Source organism: Xenopus laevis, chromosome 3L, assembly GCF_017654675.1.
Source record: "Xenopus laevis strain J_2021 chromosome 3L, Xenopus_laevis_v10.1, whole genome shotgun sequence".
In the NCBI taxonomy this organism is placed as follows: domain Eukaryota; kingdom Metazoa; phylum Chordata; class Amphibia; order Anura; family Pipidae; genus Xenopus; species Xenopus laevis.
The window spans coordinates 158503621-158521036 of NC_054375.1; the positions used below are offsets into that span (position 1 = coordinate 158503621).

Consider the following 17416-nt stretch of genomic DNA (forward strand, 5'->3'; position numbering starts at 1 on the left):
GGGATTGATCACTAATATAAATATATAAGGGGGGATAGATCACTATATATAATTATATGTGTGTGTGTTGACAGGTAATGAAATACGAGAGAAAGTTCAGAGAAGAGCAACTAAGCTGATAAAGGGAATGGAAGGGATCAGTTATGGGGAAAGACAAGTTGGGATTGGTTACACTGGAGAAGAGACAGTTAAGGGGGATATGTTATAATAAATATATATATTTGTGCCTATATATTATACAGTTACATTATGTGCATATATGATAAGGGGGTGACACTGGGGCAGTTGTATAAGATGGGGGCTGAGGAAGAGGAGGGGGCTGAGGGGTGTCAGAGATACAGTAGGGGGGCAGGTGCAGTCAGTTATATTTATCTTACTTTAAGGTCAGGGAGCGTCGCCCCCTCCTTTCTGATTCCTCAGCCCCGTGTAAAGGACAAGGGTAATAGTAGAATAAGTTGCCCTTTGAGAAGGTCACGGAGAGCCCAGAGGGGGGGGGGCTGGTGGTGCCACGAGAAGGACATAGAGAAATGTCAATGTAAGGGTCACTGCTCACCTAATCTTACAGGTTCCTGAGCCAGAACAGGGGGTGCAGCCAAGTTATCATTCAGTGAGGCTCACAATTGCACCATTGGGGATTTCTCTGCACCCCCTGTGTCCCACATATTTACCCCATGGTTTAGCAAAAGTGTAACAAGATGAACACTCCATACAATGAGGGGCAGGGGAAGGGTGTGGGTGCTATCAGGTAAATAAGGGTGCATGGGAAGGTGTATTATATTTGCAGCACCCTAATGCACTCACACCAAACACTAATACTGTAGCACCCTAATGCACCCACACCAAACACTAATACTGTAGCACCCTAATGCACCCACACCAAACACTAATACTGTAGCACCCTAATGCACCCACACCAAACACTAATACTGTAGCACCCTAATACACCCACACCAAACACTAATACTGTAGCACCCTAATGCACCCACACCAAACACAAATACTGTAGCACCCTAATGCACCCACACCAAACACTAATACTGTAGCACCCTAATGCACCCACACCAAACACTAATACTGTAGCACCCTAATGCACCCACACCAAACACTAATACTGTAGCACCCTAATACACCCACACCAAACACTAATACTGTAGCACCCTAATGCACCCACACCAGGCACTGACACTGACTTAATGCACAAACACCAAACATTGATTTAATGCAGGGATCTAGTAAGTGAGTGTTAGTGTCCTGTGTTTATTGGGGGCATCACTAATGGCTGTTGCTGCTGAAGCCCAGTTGCCCAGTTGCCCAGTAGAGGTTGTACCTGTGCCACAGCCCAGTCTCCAGTCTCCAGTCTGTGCAGTCAGATTGGGAGGGTAAAGGGCAAACTGGCAGCAGGGTCTTTACAATGGAAATGGGATGATGGATGGACCCCATGTGTCTCCTCCTTCCAGCCCCTTCCTAATTAAAAGGCGGCCTCAGCCTATAAAAAGGGCAGCAAGCAAAGCCGGGCACCCACAGGCACCCACACAGGCACCCACTCAGCTTCTGGCACACAGGTAAGTCTCTACGGCAGCTCAATAGGCACAGGAGACTGTGGGTTAGATCAGTAGGTACTGGGGGAGCCTCCGGCTGATCAGTAGATACTTGGGAGCTCGATGGGGCAGGAGTCAGGTAGGCGTACTGGAGAGGGCTCAGGGGCAGATCAGTAGATTTACTGGGAGGAGGCTCAGGGCAGATCAGTAGGGGTTACTGGGGGAGCTCAGGGCAGAGTGCTAGTAGATACTGGGAGAGCTCAGGGGCAGACAGTAGGTACTGGGAGGCTCAGGGGCAGATCAAGTAGTGTCTGGGGGAGCCTCAGGGGGCAGATCAGGTAGATACTGGGGAGCTCATGGGTCAGAGATCAGTAGGTATGGGGAGGCTGCAGGGGCAGAATCCCAGTAGATACTGGGAGGCGAGGCCTCGTAGGGGGGGCAGATCAAGTAGGTATTTTGGGGAGCCTCAGGGGCAGATCAGCTAGGTTACTGGGGAGCTCAGGGGCAGGAATCAGTAGGTACTGGGGAGCTTCAGGGCAGATCGTAGGTACTGGGGAGCTCAGGGGGCAGATCAGTAGATTACTGAAGGAAGCTGCAGGGCAGATCAGTAAGGTACTGGGGCCGCTCAGGGGCAGATCAGTAGGTACTGGGGAGCTCAAGGGGCAGAGTCAGTTAGGTACTGGGGAGCTAGGGGCAGATCATTAGATACTGGGGAGCTCCAGGGACAGGGATCAGTAGGGTTACTGGGGGAGCTCAGGGGGGCAGATCAGTAGTACTGGGGGAGTCTCAGAGGGCAAGATAGTAGATACTGGGAGGAGCTCAGGGGCAGATCAGTAGGTACTGGGGAGCTCAGGGGGGCAGATAGTAGGTACTGGGGAGCTCAGGGGCAGGATCAGTAGGTACTGGAGCTCAGGGGCAGATCAGTAGATAAACTGGGGAGCCTCAAGGGCAGAATTCAGTAGGTAACTGGGGGCTGCAGGGGCAAGATCAGTAGGGTACTGGGGAGCTCAGGGGCAGATCAGTAGATACTGGGGAGCTCAGGGGCAGATCAGTAGATACTGGGGAGCTCAGGGGCAGATCAGGATAAGCTACTGGGGGAGCTCAGGGGCAGATCAGTAGATACTGGTGGGCTTCAGGGGGCAGATCAGTAGGTACTGGGGAGCTCAGGGGGCAGATCAGTAGATACTGGAGAGCTTCAGGGCAGTATCAGTAGGTACTGGGAGCTTAGGGGCAGATCAGGTAAGGTATTGGGGAGCTCAGGGGGGCAGATCAGTAGGGTACTGGGGGAGCTGCAAGGGGCCAGATTCAGTAGGGTACTGGGGGAGCTCAGTGGCGCAGATCAGTAGATTACTGTGAGGGAGCTAAGGGGCCAAGATCAGTGGTTACGGGGAAGCCTCCAGGGGCAGATCTAGTAGGTACGGGAGCTCCAGGGGGGAGAATCAGTAGGTAGCTGGGGGCAGCTCAGGGCAGGATCAGATAGAATACTGGGAAGGGCCTCAGGGTGCAGGGGAGTGTCAGGGGTAGGGTACTGGGGAGCTCAGGGGCAGATCGTAGGTACTGGGGAGGCTCAGGGGCCAGATCAGTAGGGTAGCTGGGGGAGCTCAGGGGCAGATCAGTAGATACTGGGAGCTCAGGGGCAGATCAGTAGGTACTGGGGAGCTCAGGGGCAGATCAGTAGGTACTGGGGAGCTCAGGGGCAGATCAGTAGATACTGGGGAGCTCAGGGCAGATCAGTAGGTACTGGGGAGCTCAGGGGCAGATCAGTAGGTACTGGGGAGCTCAGGGGCAGATCAGTAGGTACTGGGGAGCTCAGGGGCAGAATCAAGTAGATTTACCTGGGGTGAGCTCAGGGGCAGATCAGGTAGGTAACGGGGGAAGCTTCAGGGGCAGATCAGTAGGGTAGCTGGGGGAGCTCAGGGGCAGATGCAGGTAGATTACTTGGAGAGCTCAGGGGGCATAGATCCATAGGGTTACGGAGAGCTTCAGGGGGCGATCAGTAGATACTGGGGAGCTCAAGGGGCAGATCAGTAGATACTGGGGAGCTCGGGGCAGATCAGTAGATACTGGGGGAGCTTCAGGGGCAGATCCAGTAGGTACTCTGGGGAAGCTCAGGGGCAGATCAGTAGGTACTGGGAGCTCAAGGGGCAGATCAGTAGGTACTGGGGGAGCTCAGGGGCAGATTCGTAGATCTGGGGGGAGCTTTTCCCAGGGGCAGATCAGTAGGTACTGGGACTCAGGGGCAGATCAGTAGGTACTGGGGAGCTTCAGGGGCAGAATCAGTAAGATACTGGGGAGCTCAGGGGGCAGATCGTAGATACTGGGGAGCTCAGGGGCAGATCAGTAGATACTGGGGAGCTCAGGGGCAGATCAGTAGATACTGGGGAGCTCAGGGGCAGATCAGTAGGTACTGGGGAGCTCAGGGGGCAGAAATCGGGTAGATACTGGGGGAGCCTCAGGGGCAGATCAGTAGATACTGGGGAGCTCAGGGGGCAGATCAGTAGGTAACTGGGGAGGCTCAGGGGCAGAATCAGTAGGTACTGGGGCTCAGGGCAGAATTCAGTAGGTACTGGGGAGCTCAGGGCAGATGCAGTAAGGTACTGGGAGGCTCAGGGGCAGACTCAGTAGATATCTGGGGAGCTCAGGGGCAGATCAGTAGATACTTGGGGAGCTCAGGTGGCAGAAGATAAGACACTGGGGGAGGCTCAAGGGGCAGATCAGTAAGTATACTGGGGAGCTCATGGGGCAGATCAGTAGGTACTGGGGAGCTTCAGGGGCAGATCAGTAGGTACTGGGGAGCTCGGGCAGATCAAGTAGATACTGGGAGCTCAGGGGCAGATCAGTAGATACTGGGGAAGCTCAGGGGCAAGTAATCCAGTAGATACTGGGGAAAGCTTCAGGTGGGCAGATTCAGTAGGTACTAGGGGAGCTCCAGGGCAGATCGTAGGGTACTGGGGGGAAGCTCCAGGGGCAGATCAGTAGATACTGGAGAGCTCAGGGGCAGATCAGTAGATACTGGAGAGCTCAGGGGCAGATCAGTAGATACTGGGTAGGTTGTGGGGCAGAAGTGGAAATGAATTGAAGGATAAAGTTGCTGAAACCACAGGACAATGGAACTGTCATTTCATAAGAGGCAGAACTATTAGAGCTCAGTATTATTTACAGAACATTAAACGCTCCTTAGGAACAACTTTAGTCCTATTTTCTCCTACAGGGAACAGCCCTTGTGTGTGTATGTGAATGTATATGTAAGTATGAGTGTGAGTGTATATGTAAGTATGAGTGTGAGTGTATATATGAGTGTATATATGAGTGTGAGTGTATATGTGAGTGTGTATGTAAGTGTATATGTGAGTATATAGATGAGTGTAAGTGTATATGTAAGTATGAGTGCAAATGTATATGTGAGTGTATATATGAGTGTGAGTGTATATGTGAGTGTATATATGAGTGTGAGTGTATATGTGAGTGTATATATGAATGTGAGTGTATAGATGAGTGTAAGTGTATATGTAAGTGTGAGTGTATATGTAAGTATGAGTGTGAATGTATATGTGAGTGTATATATGAGTGTGAGTGTATATGTGAGTGTTTATGTGAGTGTATATGTAAGTATGAGTGTGAGTGTATATGTGAGTGTATATGTGAGTGTATATGTAAGTATGAGTGTGAGTGTATATGTGAGTGTATATGAGTGTGAGTGTATATGTGAGTGTATATGTAAGTATGAGTGTGAGTGTATATGTGAGTGTATATGAGTGTGAGTGTATATGTGAGTGTATATGTGAGTGTATATGTAAGTATGAGTGTGAGTGTATATGTGAGTGTATATGAGTGTGAGTGTATATGTGAGTGTATATGAGTGTGAGTGTATAGATGAGTGTGAGTGTATATGTAAGTATGAATGCAAATGTATATGTAAGTGTATATATGAGTGTGAGTGTATATGTGAATGTGAGTGTATATGTAAGTGTGAGTGTGAATGTATATGTGAGTGTATATATGAGTGTGAGTGTATATGTGAGTGTATATATGAATGTGAGTGTAAGTGTATATGTATATGTGAGTGAATATGTAAGTATGAGTGTATATGTGAGTGTATATATGAGTGTGAGTGTATATGTGAGTGTATCTATGAATGTGAGTGTATATGTAAGTGTGAGTGTATATGTAAGTGTGAGTGTATATGTAAGTGTGAGTGTATATGTGAGTGAGACAAGGGGGGATATAAACATTTAGGGGTCGGCTAGTGATGGGAAGAGGTTCTACTTTACCCTTTGGCTGCTGCTATAATTATCTGCCCTTTCTCTGCCTTCAGTGACTTTTAGAGGAGTTATTAATAGCCCCAGTCAGGGTTATATGGGGAAACTGCCCTACCCAGCAACTCCCTGCAACTCCCAATAATAGCTAATAGACTCGTCCACTATCTGAAAACTCAATCTCCTGAAAGCTCTGAAATACTCAGCACTTCCACTGACTGCCTGTAGAGTCCACTATAGAGACTGTTTGTATGATTATCAGGGCAGAGGTACCCAGTACCACTATAGAGACTGTTTGTATGATTATCAGGGCAGAGGTACCCAGTACCACTATAGAGACTGTTGGTATGATTATCAGGGCAGAGGTACCCAGTACCACTATAGAGATTGGTGGTATCATTATCAGGGCAGAGGTACCCAGTACCACTATAGAGACTGTTGGTATGATTATCAGGGCAGAGGTACTCAGCACCACTATAGATGATAGATTACTAAGCACAATGTCAGGGTAGATGATTTAGTAGGTTGGTACCATGAGTATATGGACCTCTTATAGTGACCGTCCCTCTGTCTCTCACAGACACAATGTCCATCCTGAAGATCCATGCCAGGGAGATTCTGGACTCCAGGGGAAACCCAACTGTAGAAGTTGACCTGTACACTGCTAAGGGTAAGTAAAGCCTCAGCTGTGACCCCAATACTCTTTTTTTCTTGGTGCTGACACACGTGTCTTTGTGTAGGTCTCTTCCGGGCGGCCGTGCCCAGCGGAGCTTCCACAGGAATATATGAAGCTCTGGAACTCAGGGATGGAGACAAGTCCCGCTATCTGGGCAAAGGTCAGACTCTCTCACATAAATTCACCAGTGTGGGGCAACTTAATGATTGGAAGGGTGTGATTATGGTGGATACCCCAGTCAGCCAATATTTGAGCTAGGGTTGGAGGGATTGAGGAACGGGTGGAGTAAGGGAAGAAATATATGATGAGGGGATAGACAAAAGGACGGATGGACAGATGGAGAGGAGTGAGGTTGTCCGTGGGTGGGTATTAGTGACATGAGACGTTCACTGAATAATGGATTGTGGGTAGAACATGAATGAAGGGCCAAAGAGAAGTGGGAAGATATTGGAAAGTGGGAAGAGGAATGAAGAGGTTGAGGGAATTGATGAATGGATTGAGAGGGATGGGGTTGTTCTTGGGCAGATAGAAGATAAATGGAAGGTCGGATGGGTAGATAGTAGATGGAAAGGGGGACATAACATGAATGAAGTGCCAGTGGAATTGGAAGTGGGTAGAAATTGGAGAGAAGGATGGAGAGAAGATGAATGCAGGGATGGATACGTGGTTGGAGAGGGATGAGGTTGTTCTTGGGCAGATGAATGGGAGGTTAGAAGGAGGGATAACGGATGGGGCAGCAGAACATGAATGAAGGCAAAGGAATAAAAAGTAAATTCTGGAGGGAAGGATGGTTGCATGAATGAAGGGGCAAAGGAATGGTAAGTGGGAAGGTGTTGGAGAGAAGGGGTGATGGATGAGACGTTTGAGGTTGTTATTGGACAGATAGTAAATGAATGGAAAGGTCCCTTATGGGATCGCGCCTATGGCTGCCACAGGAAGGGGTCAATAAGGATCGAAATATTGGATGCAAAAGGAGATGGCAACAGATAAAGATGCGATGGGAATTGGATGGAATGGAGGGGGATTGAACTGGAGTGGATTGTGATCGGAGAGGGAAGTGATGTGCTGCTGGGTGGAAAGAGGTGGCGTGTGGATAGATGGATGTGTGGATCGTTGAGCAGGGGATGGTCGGTTGGATGGAGAGGGGTTGGAGTTAGATTGAACGGTATGTCGCGTGGAGAGACGGTCTATGGAGTGGTTGATGGGAATACGGATGATCTGGATGGAGGGATGGATGGCACTCCGATTGGAGCGGTTGATGGGCTGGTGTGAGGGTTGACTAGAACTCTCGCACGGCATAGACCCGATTCCAGATGAAACTGGATTGGCATGGATGTGTGAAGAATGGGAATGAATGGGATGGATAAATGGATGGAGGGATGGATGGATGGAGAGGAATGGGTGTGGGTATGGTAAGAGGGGAGTGGTGGGATCGAAGATGGAAATGATGGTGGCTGTGAGGAGGGAGTGGGGCTGAGGCTATGCGATTGGGAGACGGGTTGTAGTTTGGGACTGGATGGATTGGACTGGAGAGGGATGGGTGGAATCGGGAGAGGGATGGAAATGGGATGAGGGAGGGAGGATGGATGGATGGATTGGATGGGATGGAGAAGGGATGGATGGACTGGAGAGGATGGGTGATGGATGGAAATGGATGGGGAGTGTGGAGGGATAGGAGTGGCAGGGATATCTGGGTGGGACTGGAGAGGGGTTGATTATGGACTTGGGATAATTGTGTGATAGAGCAGGGCTGATGGGGTGGAATGGATTATGATGGAATGGATGGAGTGGGTTAATGTGAGAGGCGAGTTGGAGAGGCGGTGGAGTAGATGGTGATTGGATGAGAGGTATGATTGGTGGGATGGATGTGATTGGATGTGAGAGGGGTGGGAATGAAATGGGAGAGGGGTGGGATGGGATGGATGGATGGATGGATGGATGGAGAGGGATGAGGTTGCTCTTGAGCAGATAACTGGATAAATGGGAGGTTGGGAAACAGATGGGGGCAGAACCTGAATAGACAGGCAAAGGAATAAGAGGTAAGTAGATACTGGAAGGATGGATGAAGTGGTTGGGGATCACTGATGGAATGAGGAATAACATAAATGAAGTAATGCGAGGAATGGGAAGTGGGTGTGCAAGTACAGTACATATAACCTGCAACTGTACATGTGTAAGGAGAGTATTCTTCACCTGTACCCACCCCAGCCCCCATCCTATTAACCTCCTCAATGTCTTTGTGTCTCAGGGGTCCTAAAGGCCGTGGAACATATCAACAAGACTATTGTCCCAGCACTGCTGGAGAAGGTATGAGGACCCATGGCTGGCCAATCAGGAGGCTGGGAGAGGGTAGACTGATTAAAGGGAGAAGCTAGGTCACATGAGCCTATCATCTGATGTGGGCGGAGACTTGCACATTGCTCTGTTTCTATAACTGTGAATGGAATGTGCCCCCTGGTGGTGACACAGGATAGACAGAATGTGCTGTATAATTGGCCTTAAATCATCTCACACTTGTGTTTATTCCCAGAAACTCAGTGTTGTGGAACAAGAGAAGATCGACAAAGTAATGCTGGAACTGGACGGGACAGAGAATAAGTGTAAGTAAAGGAATCAGACAAACCCAACAGCATTTATGAGACATTATTTCAAGTCAATGTCAGGGGTGGCACCTCTGGGGGGTGATGATCAGGGAAGTTATTGTGGGACGGACACGGGGCTGGGGGCAGGAACCAGTTATTTGGCTGATGGGGGAAGTTATTGTGAGACGGACACTGGGCTGGGGGCAGGAACCAGTTATTTGGCTGATGGGGGAAGTTGTTGTGGGACGGACACTGGGCTGGGGGCAGGAACCAGTTATTTGGCTGATGGGGGAAGTTATTGTGGGACGGACACGGGGCTGGGGGCAGGAACCAGTTATTTGGCTGATGGGGGAAGTTATTGTGGGACGGACATGGGGCAGGTGCAGTCAGGTAACTTATGTGTCCCTCATCACGTGACCTTGTTTGTTTCCTCCTCTGCAGCCAAGTTTGGAGCCAACGCCATTCTGGGTGTGTCATTGGCTGTGTGCAAGGCTGGTGCAGCTGAGAAAGGCGTCCCCCTGTACCGACATATCGCTGACTTAGCCGGGAACTCAGAGCTCATCCTGCCAGTGCCTGTACGTAACAAACAAGGGAAACTAATAGTAATAAGGGGGTGCAATGAGGCTATGACCACAAAATACAGACAAATACCAGACCCTCACCCCATTATCACTGAGACATTGAGACATATTGTTTGTCCCCTGCCAGACACCGTCCTGTCTCCCCAATCTGACTCCTCCTACAGTAGTTAATATGGCTGCCTTGTAGTGATGTGGGGGTCGGGGTTGAGCTCTTCTGTCTCTCTGCCCCTGGTGAGTCCTAAAGGTGCAGAGCTTGGTGTGATCACAGCCCTGATAGTGAGGCCACTGATTTAGACTTTTTATTTCCCATCCCTATAGAAATAAACCCTCCAATCATAGCAGCCCGTGCTTAGCAACGCCTCCAGCCAATTGGCTCCTCCCCCCACGTGAGTCCTGTTCTTCTTGTGTTGCCTATTGGCTGCTCCTCACCTCCGACCCCCCATTATCTGCCCCTCTCTCAGGCCTTCAATGTGATCAACGGGGGGTCCCACGCAGGGAACAAGTTGGCCATGCAGGAGTTCATGATCCTCCCAGTGGGGGCCTCCAACTTCCACGAGGCCATGCGCATTGGAGCCGAGGTCTATCATAACCTGAAGGCCGTCATAAAGGCCAAGTACGGCAAAGATGCAACCAACGTGGGGGATGAGGGGGGGTTTGCCCCCAACATTCTGGAGAACAACGAGGGTAAGAAGCAATGGGGGCAACAGTGAGCTTGATGAGCACTGGGGGTTTGGAGGATAAAGAGACAGACCAGTGGGGGGGATACAAGTTTGGGGGACAGGTGAGTCCCAGGCCAATGGTTCCTCTGTGTCGTTGCTATAGCGCTGGAGCTGTTAAAAGCCGCCATAGAGAAGGCGGGGTACCCAGACAAGATCGTTATTGGGATGGATGTCGCTGCCTCTGAATTCTACCGCAAGGGAAAATATGACTTGGACTTTAAATCTCCAGACGATCCAAATCGGTACATCAGCGGGGAGAAGCTGGGCGACTTGTACAAGAGCTTCATTAAGTCTTATCCTGGTAAGAAAACCCCTCATTACACCCCCTATCACTCTGCCCCGCCCACTTTAGGGTGACCCTGGGATACAGAGGGAGCTATCAGCCTGCCCCGCCCCCTGTAGGGTGACCCTGGGATACAGAGGGAGCTATCAGCATGCCCCGCCCCCTGTAGGTTGACCCTGGGATACAGAGGGAGCTATCAGTCTGCCCCGCCCCCTGTAGGGTGACCCTGGGATACAGAGGGAGCTATCAGTCTGCCCCGCCCCCTGTAGGGTGACCCTGGGATACAGATGGAGCTATCAGCCTGCCCCGCCCCCTGTAGGTTGACCCTGGGATACAGTGGGAGCTATCAGTCTGCCTGCCCCCTGTAGGGTGACCCTGGGGGAGCTATCAGTCTGCCCCGCCCCCTGTAGGGTGACCCTGGGATACAGACGGAGCTATCAGTCTGCCCGCCCCCTGTAGGGTGACCCTGGGATACAGAGGGAGCTATCAGTCTGCCCCGCCCCCTGTAGGGTGACACAGTCAATAATAAGACTTTGCTCCTTTCAGTGGTCTCCATAGAGGACCCCTTTGATCAGGACGACTGGGACACATGGAAGAGCTTCCTGAGCACTGTAGATATCCAGATAGTGGGGGATGATCTGACTGTCACCAACCCAAAAAGGATCCAGAAGGGGGTGGAGCAGAAGGCCTGCAACTGCCTGTTACTGAAGGTCAACCAGATCGGCTCCGTCACAGAATCCATCCAGGCGTAAGTGATGGAACCCCAAATAAATCTGAAATATGGGAGTATCGGGGGGTATTTCAGTGTTCATCAGATGGGCAGTGTAGATAGAAGCACAGTGAGTAGTGGGTGAGTAACTAGCAACACTGAGTATCTGGGGAGTAGTTAGGTATTCACAGTATCGGTGTATTTGGAGTAACCATGGTGCCTCGGCAGGTGTAAGCTGGCCCAGTCCAATGGATGGGGAGTGATGGTCAGTCACCGCTCAGGAGAGACTGAAGATACATTTATCGCCGACCTGGTGGTGGGACTGTGCACTGGGCAGGTAAGTGGGTGACAAAGACAAGGGGTTACAATAATAGCAGCTTATTTGCCCCTATACAAAATGGCACATTAGTGGGGACAAGCCCTGTGCCAACGCACTGAGCCCCAATTACTGGACACTCCGTGGTTGGGCAGAATGTAGGGCAGAAGGTTGGGCAGAAACTCAAGCAGAAGGTCGGCAGAAGGTAGGGCAGAAGTTTGGGCAGAAGGTTGGGCAGAAGCTCGAGCAGAAGGTTGGGCAGAAGGTTGGGCAGAAGGTTGGGCAGAAGCTCGAGCAGAAGGTCAGGCAGAAGGTCAGGCAGAAGCTCGAGCAGAAGCTCGAGCAGAAGGTCGGGCAGAAGGTCGGGCAGAAGGCTGGGCAGAAGGTCGGGCAGAAGGTTGGGCAGAAGGTCGGGCAGAAGGTCGGGTAGAAGGTCGGGCAGAAGGTTGGGCAGAAGGTCAGGCAGAAGGTCGGGCAGAAGGTCGGGTAGAAGGTCGGGCAGAAGGTCAGGCAGAAGGTAGGAAAGAAAGTTGGGCAGAAGGTTGGGCAGAAGGTCAGGCAGAAGGTAGGAAAGAAAGTCGGGCAGAAGTTTGGGCAGAAGGTCAGGCAGAAGGTCAGGCAGAAGGTTGGGCAGGTCAGGCAGAAGTTTGGGCAGAAGGTCAGGCAGAAGGTCAGGCAGAAGGTCAGGCAGAAGGTTGGGCAGGTCAGGCAGAAGGTCGGGCAGAAGGTCGGGCAGGAGGCAGTAAAGAAGGTTGGGCAGAAGGTTGGTAGAATGGGGGCTGAGCTGATTCTATGACACTGGTGACACTCAGAAACTGGCAATTATTCATTGGGTCCCTGGTACATTAGGAGTCCAGTAATTGTGGCAGGAAAGGGTGGGATATGGAGAAGTCCTGTGCCTGACTCAGTACTGGAACACTACTTAGTAGATCCTGCCCTACATGTGCAGCTGCCACTTGTGTGTATGGGGGAAACACAGCAAATAAATGAAACTGCCATTCAGGGGCTCCTCACCCCTAAATCCTTTAACTGACTCCCCAGTGTCTCACCCCTATAGAGGCTGCTCCTTCAGCCATACAGCTTGGCACAGAAATCATCATGGCAGCTCCTGTTGCTCCTCCCACTACCAGTTACTCCTACTGGGACCCAAAGCTACTTGCCCCCATGAGCCCCACAGCAGCCAGTGTCAGACTCTCTTCCTTCTCTCCCACCTCCACATTTCCCATCATGCTCAGCTACTGCCCATCCCATTCCTACTGGACTTCCCTTAGTTCTTCCCACAAGAACAAATGTCCCTGAACCCTAAATGTCACTTCAGGGGGCTTCACCTTTCTCTTATGTTCTACAGATCAAAACAGGCGCCCCCTGCAGGTCAGAGAGACTTGCCAAATACAATCAACTCATGAGGTAAGACCCCCTACTCTCATGTCTGCAGAAATCCAGTGCAGGCAGCAGCAGTCACACAGCAGGTAACCCCCGGTGTTTTTCTTGCAGGATTGAGGAGGAGCTGGGAGACAAGGCCAAGTTTGCAGGGCGGAACTTCAGGAATCCCCGGGGAAAGTAAATGAAGGAGCAGCTGTGCCCCCCGGTGTGAGACCCCCCTTGTGCTGCAGAATTTCAGAGCCGGGTCCCACAATGTTCTATTCACTGCCCTGCAGCCCCCAACTCTTTGTATTCTGCCTCCCCTCATATACAAAAGCAACATGGCAGCTCCGCCATCTGTGCTGCCCATTGGCCAATCCCTCCGGCAGCTCTGCTTGTAACAAACATGGAGGGTCACGGACAAGGGAGGGGCAATACAATGAAATGAGAGAATAGTCCTAATAAAATGTGTAAATAGAAATACAGCCGCCTCGGAGTCTGTTCTTTATACTCCCCCAGTTCCATCTTCCAGCAGGTACCAGTGCTCAAACTGGGCCACACAGCTCACATTCACTTGGGAACCAGGAGAGGAAAAAACACTAGAGTTCTCAATCCGACCAGAGCAGGGGACGGGGCGCAGCTCACAAGCAGTTCCCAGGACTTTCCAGTTTGGGGCCACACACTATTGTGTTGCTATTGCCATACTCATACAGGTATGGGACCTGTTATCCACAATGCTCAGGACCTGGGGTTTTCCAGATAACAGACCTTCACATAATTTGGATCTTCATACCTTAAGTCTACTAGAAAATTATGCAAATATTAAATAAACCCAAAAGGGATTTTATACTCACGGAAAATCCTTTTCTAGTCGGCCCTCCTGTCAGTGCAGACGTAAGGGGAGGTTCAAAAGCAGAAAGAACAGGGGGGTGCGCTGAACTATAAGTATTATCTCTTATACAACTAATGCAACTGCAACTTGTAAAGCTTTGGGGCTAAACACGGCCGGTGTAGAAGCAAAAACGTGTAACTAGAGAGTAGGAGACCAGTCGGGAGTCTGTCCTTTGCTTCTAAATCTCCATTGCCCGTATCACATGGCCTTTATGTAACTTTGTCATTCGTGGAAGTGATGGATCAGGAAGGCGACTTTGAAGCTCAGACACTTCAGATCACAGGAATGGAGAGGTTCAAACTGGAAGTACCAGGGGATTGTCATGCCTGGACCTCTGGTTCTGGAGCAATGGAACGTTGTGCTGGATGCGAAGATGTCCGGGTTCCTCCATGTGGCTCCAATCTGGCTGAATGCCTCTCTGTGAAGGCTCCATTCTCCTTGGTCGAGTGTTTGAAGTTGGCTTCCCAATTTTGGACTCCTGGGATAAATATTGCTGAGATTGTTGGTGGGTTGTGTTCGGCCCACGTCAGGATCTTTGTCACCTCCTGCACGGCCATTCTGCTGCGCGTTCCTCCCGGCTTGTTCACATAGGCCACCGCCATAGCATTGTCCGACTGAATCCTGATTGGCTCTGCCTGGAGGAGATCTGACCATCCTTGAAGAGCCAGTACTATAGGCCGCAGTTCTAGCACATTGATTGACAAAAGAGACCACTGACCTTGTAGCATGTGAGTCCCGTACACTGCTCCCCATCCGAATGTGCTGGCGTCGGTCATCACTACTTCCCTGGTTGGTAGCGCCCAACTTCTGCCCAATGTTAGGTGAGCTCGGGTCATCCACCAGGAGAGGCTGCTCCTGGTCTGTGGAAATAGTTGGATAACTGGTTGTTCCAGCACTGAAGAAGTTGAGTTGTGGTGGCCCCAAGTGAAATCTGACGTTTGGAATAGTCTCTAATGGCGCTACCATGAACCCCTGAAGGTAGAGGTAGTCCTGTCAGGGGCCTATCGGCTTCTTGCAGAGAAGTCTGGAACAAGGAGGAAGCCCATGGGTTAAAGTCCAAGTTCGCTGTATCCAAAAGGGGTGAGGCATAAGCGCAGTCAAGTTCAGACAAGTTGCCGACAGCAAGAATCAAAATCAGGAAACTGTAACCCAGGAACACGATTCAGCAATTCCTATCGGGCATCAAACCCGTGACCTGGAAGTCCTTTTATTTTCAAAGTTCACGCCGGGCTGTGACGTCTTTACTGGCGCCACCATTTTGGAGATGACACCACCGAAGACAGGAGCGACGTCGGGCGCTTCTGACAAGACCCCGTTATTTGGGGTTTCCCGACGATGCACTTTGTGTCTTGATCTTGTCTATCGTCTGGAGTCAAACAGTGACCCCAAAAAGCGTATCTGCTGAGAAGGGTGTCGGGAGCTTTTGTTGTGGTTTATCAACCACCGTGTTGCGTTAGGACATGTAACGTTATTGGTTTTCGTTGCTTATGAGGTTGCTTTGCGTTGGAGATCGTCCAACTACGGCAGCATGTGGATCCCCGTTGTCCTTAGGTGGGTTGCGCTAGGGTCTTCGTCAACAATCGTGGACAAATGTCCGCTTCCCAGCAGCAAAGGATTGTGGATAGTTGATCTTCTACTAATCTGTCCTCAGCCTGTATCCTCTAACTCCCACAATTCCCTGCACATGTGATTTCAATAAGGAAAGGGACATCCCAGTGCAATGCATTGTGGGTTATGTAGTTCCTGCATGCTGTCTGTAAGTACAATGTGTAACATCAGTGTTTAGTCCCTGCCAGGATTTCAAATGATGCAGAAAGAGAAGAACTGTTACACAGCTGGATTTCAGCATAGAAAATGCCATTTATTTATACTTTTTGAAGAAACAGGTAACTGTGATGGGAATATTAGGGGTTTCTGTGTTATGTGGGCCTTTTTATCAAATTTTGCTTTGGAAGCCAGAGTTCCCCTTTAAATTAATAAAATAAACTTAAATGTAATCAATGTTTTTGTTAATGAGGCTTTTAATCCTATACGGTGACTATAAAATGCCGATCCCTATTAATATGATAACAATTCCCCAATGCGGCACCTACAAGAGGTGAGAAATCGGCTGAACCAAAGCAAATTATCTTAGAATTGATCAGACACACGGGGAACAGTTACACTGAGCTTTACTCAATTTTTTAAATGTCGTTTGAAAGACAAATTCATAAACTGTCACTAAACAAGAAAAGTGAATTCCCCCTAAGAAACCCCCAAGCTGAAGTGGCAGTTGTGGTGGGGACCCGTGTCTGTAGCATTACCTGGAGTAGGAGGGATATTAGTTACTTGGAATAGGAGATCCTCCTTGTCCTGTGTCTCTAGTATCTCTGAATTAGTCTCGGCTCTATCATCTTCAGGAGACTGGTGGCTCTATATTCCTACAGTCTGAGCAGTATGTGGCTTCCGCCTTTAACTTCCTACATTTTTGCCCTTTCTCATGTGTTTTTGCTGATTTCTTTACTGATCTAGCAGCCCAATTATCCTCCTGTAATTCTCTCCATTATGATATATAATAACCAATGGCTGAGCCCCTGTATTGCCTGTTACTAACAGTATAATGTTCTCCTTATTGTATTCGCTCTGTTACAGGTGAGCACTGAAAACCGCTTGTCTTTAAGTTTCCAGGTGACCCTCCGACTAAAGGAAGAGTCTCTAGAGACACAGTCCGGAAGCGAAGACGAAATGGAGTTGCGGAAACTGTTTGCGCCAGAACAAGAACCGCGGTAACTTGGAGCGGTGCCCTTTTTCAAAATGGTGCTAATACTGCGCTAAGCCTGCAGTGTTGTGCTGGTCTGTACCATCCGTAGTGCTATACCTGAGCAGGTAATAAGCTGCCTAGTGTTTATACAACCTCCTATACTATCAGGTTACTCGCTCTTATGGCAGCACAGCAAACCGCCGTGGTCTCTTCCCTTTGAGACTGAGTGTCATACACCTGTTGGGCTGTAAGTAGCTCCTCCCACCTCTTCCCTTTGAGACTGAGTGTCATACACCTGTTGGGCTGTAAGTAGCTCCTCCCACCTCTTCCCTTTGAGACTGAGTGTCATACACCTGTTGGGCTGTAACTAGCTCCTCCCACCTCTTCCCTTTGAGACGGAGTGTCACACACCTGTTGGGCTGTAAGTAGCTCCTCCCACCTCTTCCCTTTGAGACTGAGTGTCATACACCTGTTGGGCTGTAAGTAGCTCTGCACACCTGGCCCAACTCCTTAACCCTTTGTAGAACAGCGTGTGCCAGAGGGACAGGGTTAATATCTGCCAGTTAGGAGGAAGGGGTAAATAACGTAAAGAGACAGCTCTTCGTGACTCACCTGTGTCATCCAGGTATTGATGAATCTTAAAAAATCAAAGAAATAAAACAGAAGAGAAATTTCTCTCCTTCACCTCCAAGTCAGGACAAAAGAACTGGGAAACAGAGGCGGAGTCTATATATCCTGAGGGAGGGGCCAAGAGACCAATTC

The 17416-nt window shown here is 49.9% G+C and overlaps 1 protein-coding gene across 1 annotated transcript; it reads left to right on the plus strand.

The window, feature by feature from the left end:
- The first annotated feature begins 1543 nt into the window (after positions 1–1543).
- Positions 1544–13505, plus strand: eno3.L (enolase 3 (beta, muscle) L homeolog). The gene is given in 12 exon segments (NM_001086877.1): positions 1544–1562; positions 6375–6464; positions 6535–6630; positions 8719–8777; positions 9001–9070; positions 9494–9627; positions 10095–10317; positions 10456–10653; positions 11182–11383; positions 11573–11681; positions 13009–13067; positions 13155–13505. Coding segments are annotated over 11 exon segments (1305 nt in total). The 5' UTR covers positions 1544–1562; positions 6375–6379; the 3' UTR covers positions 13225–13505.
- The last annotated feature ends 3911 nt before the right edge of the window (positions 13506–17416 follow it).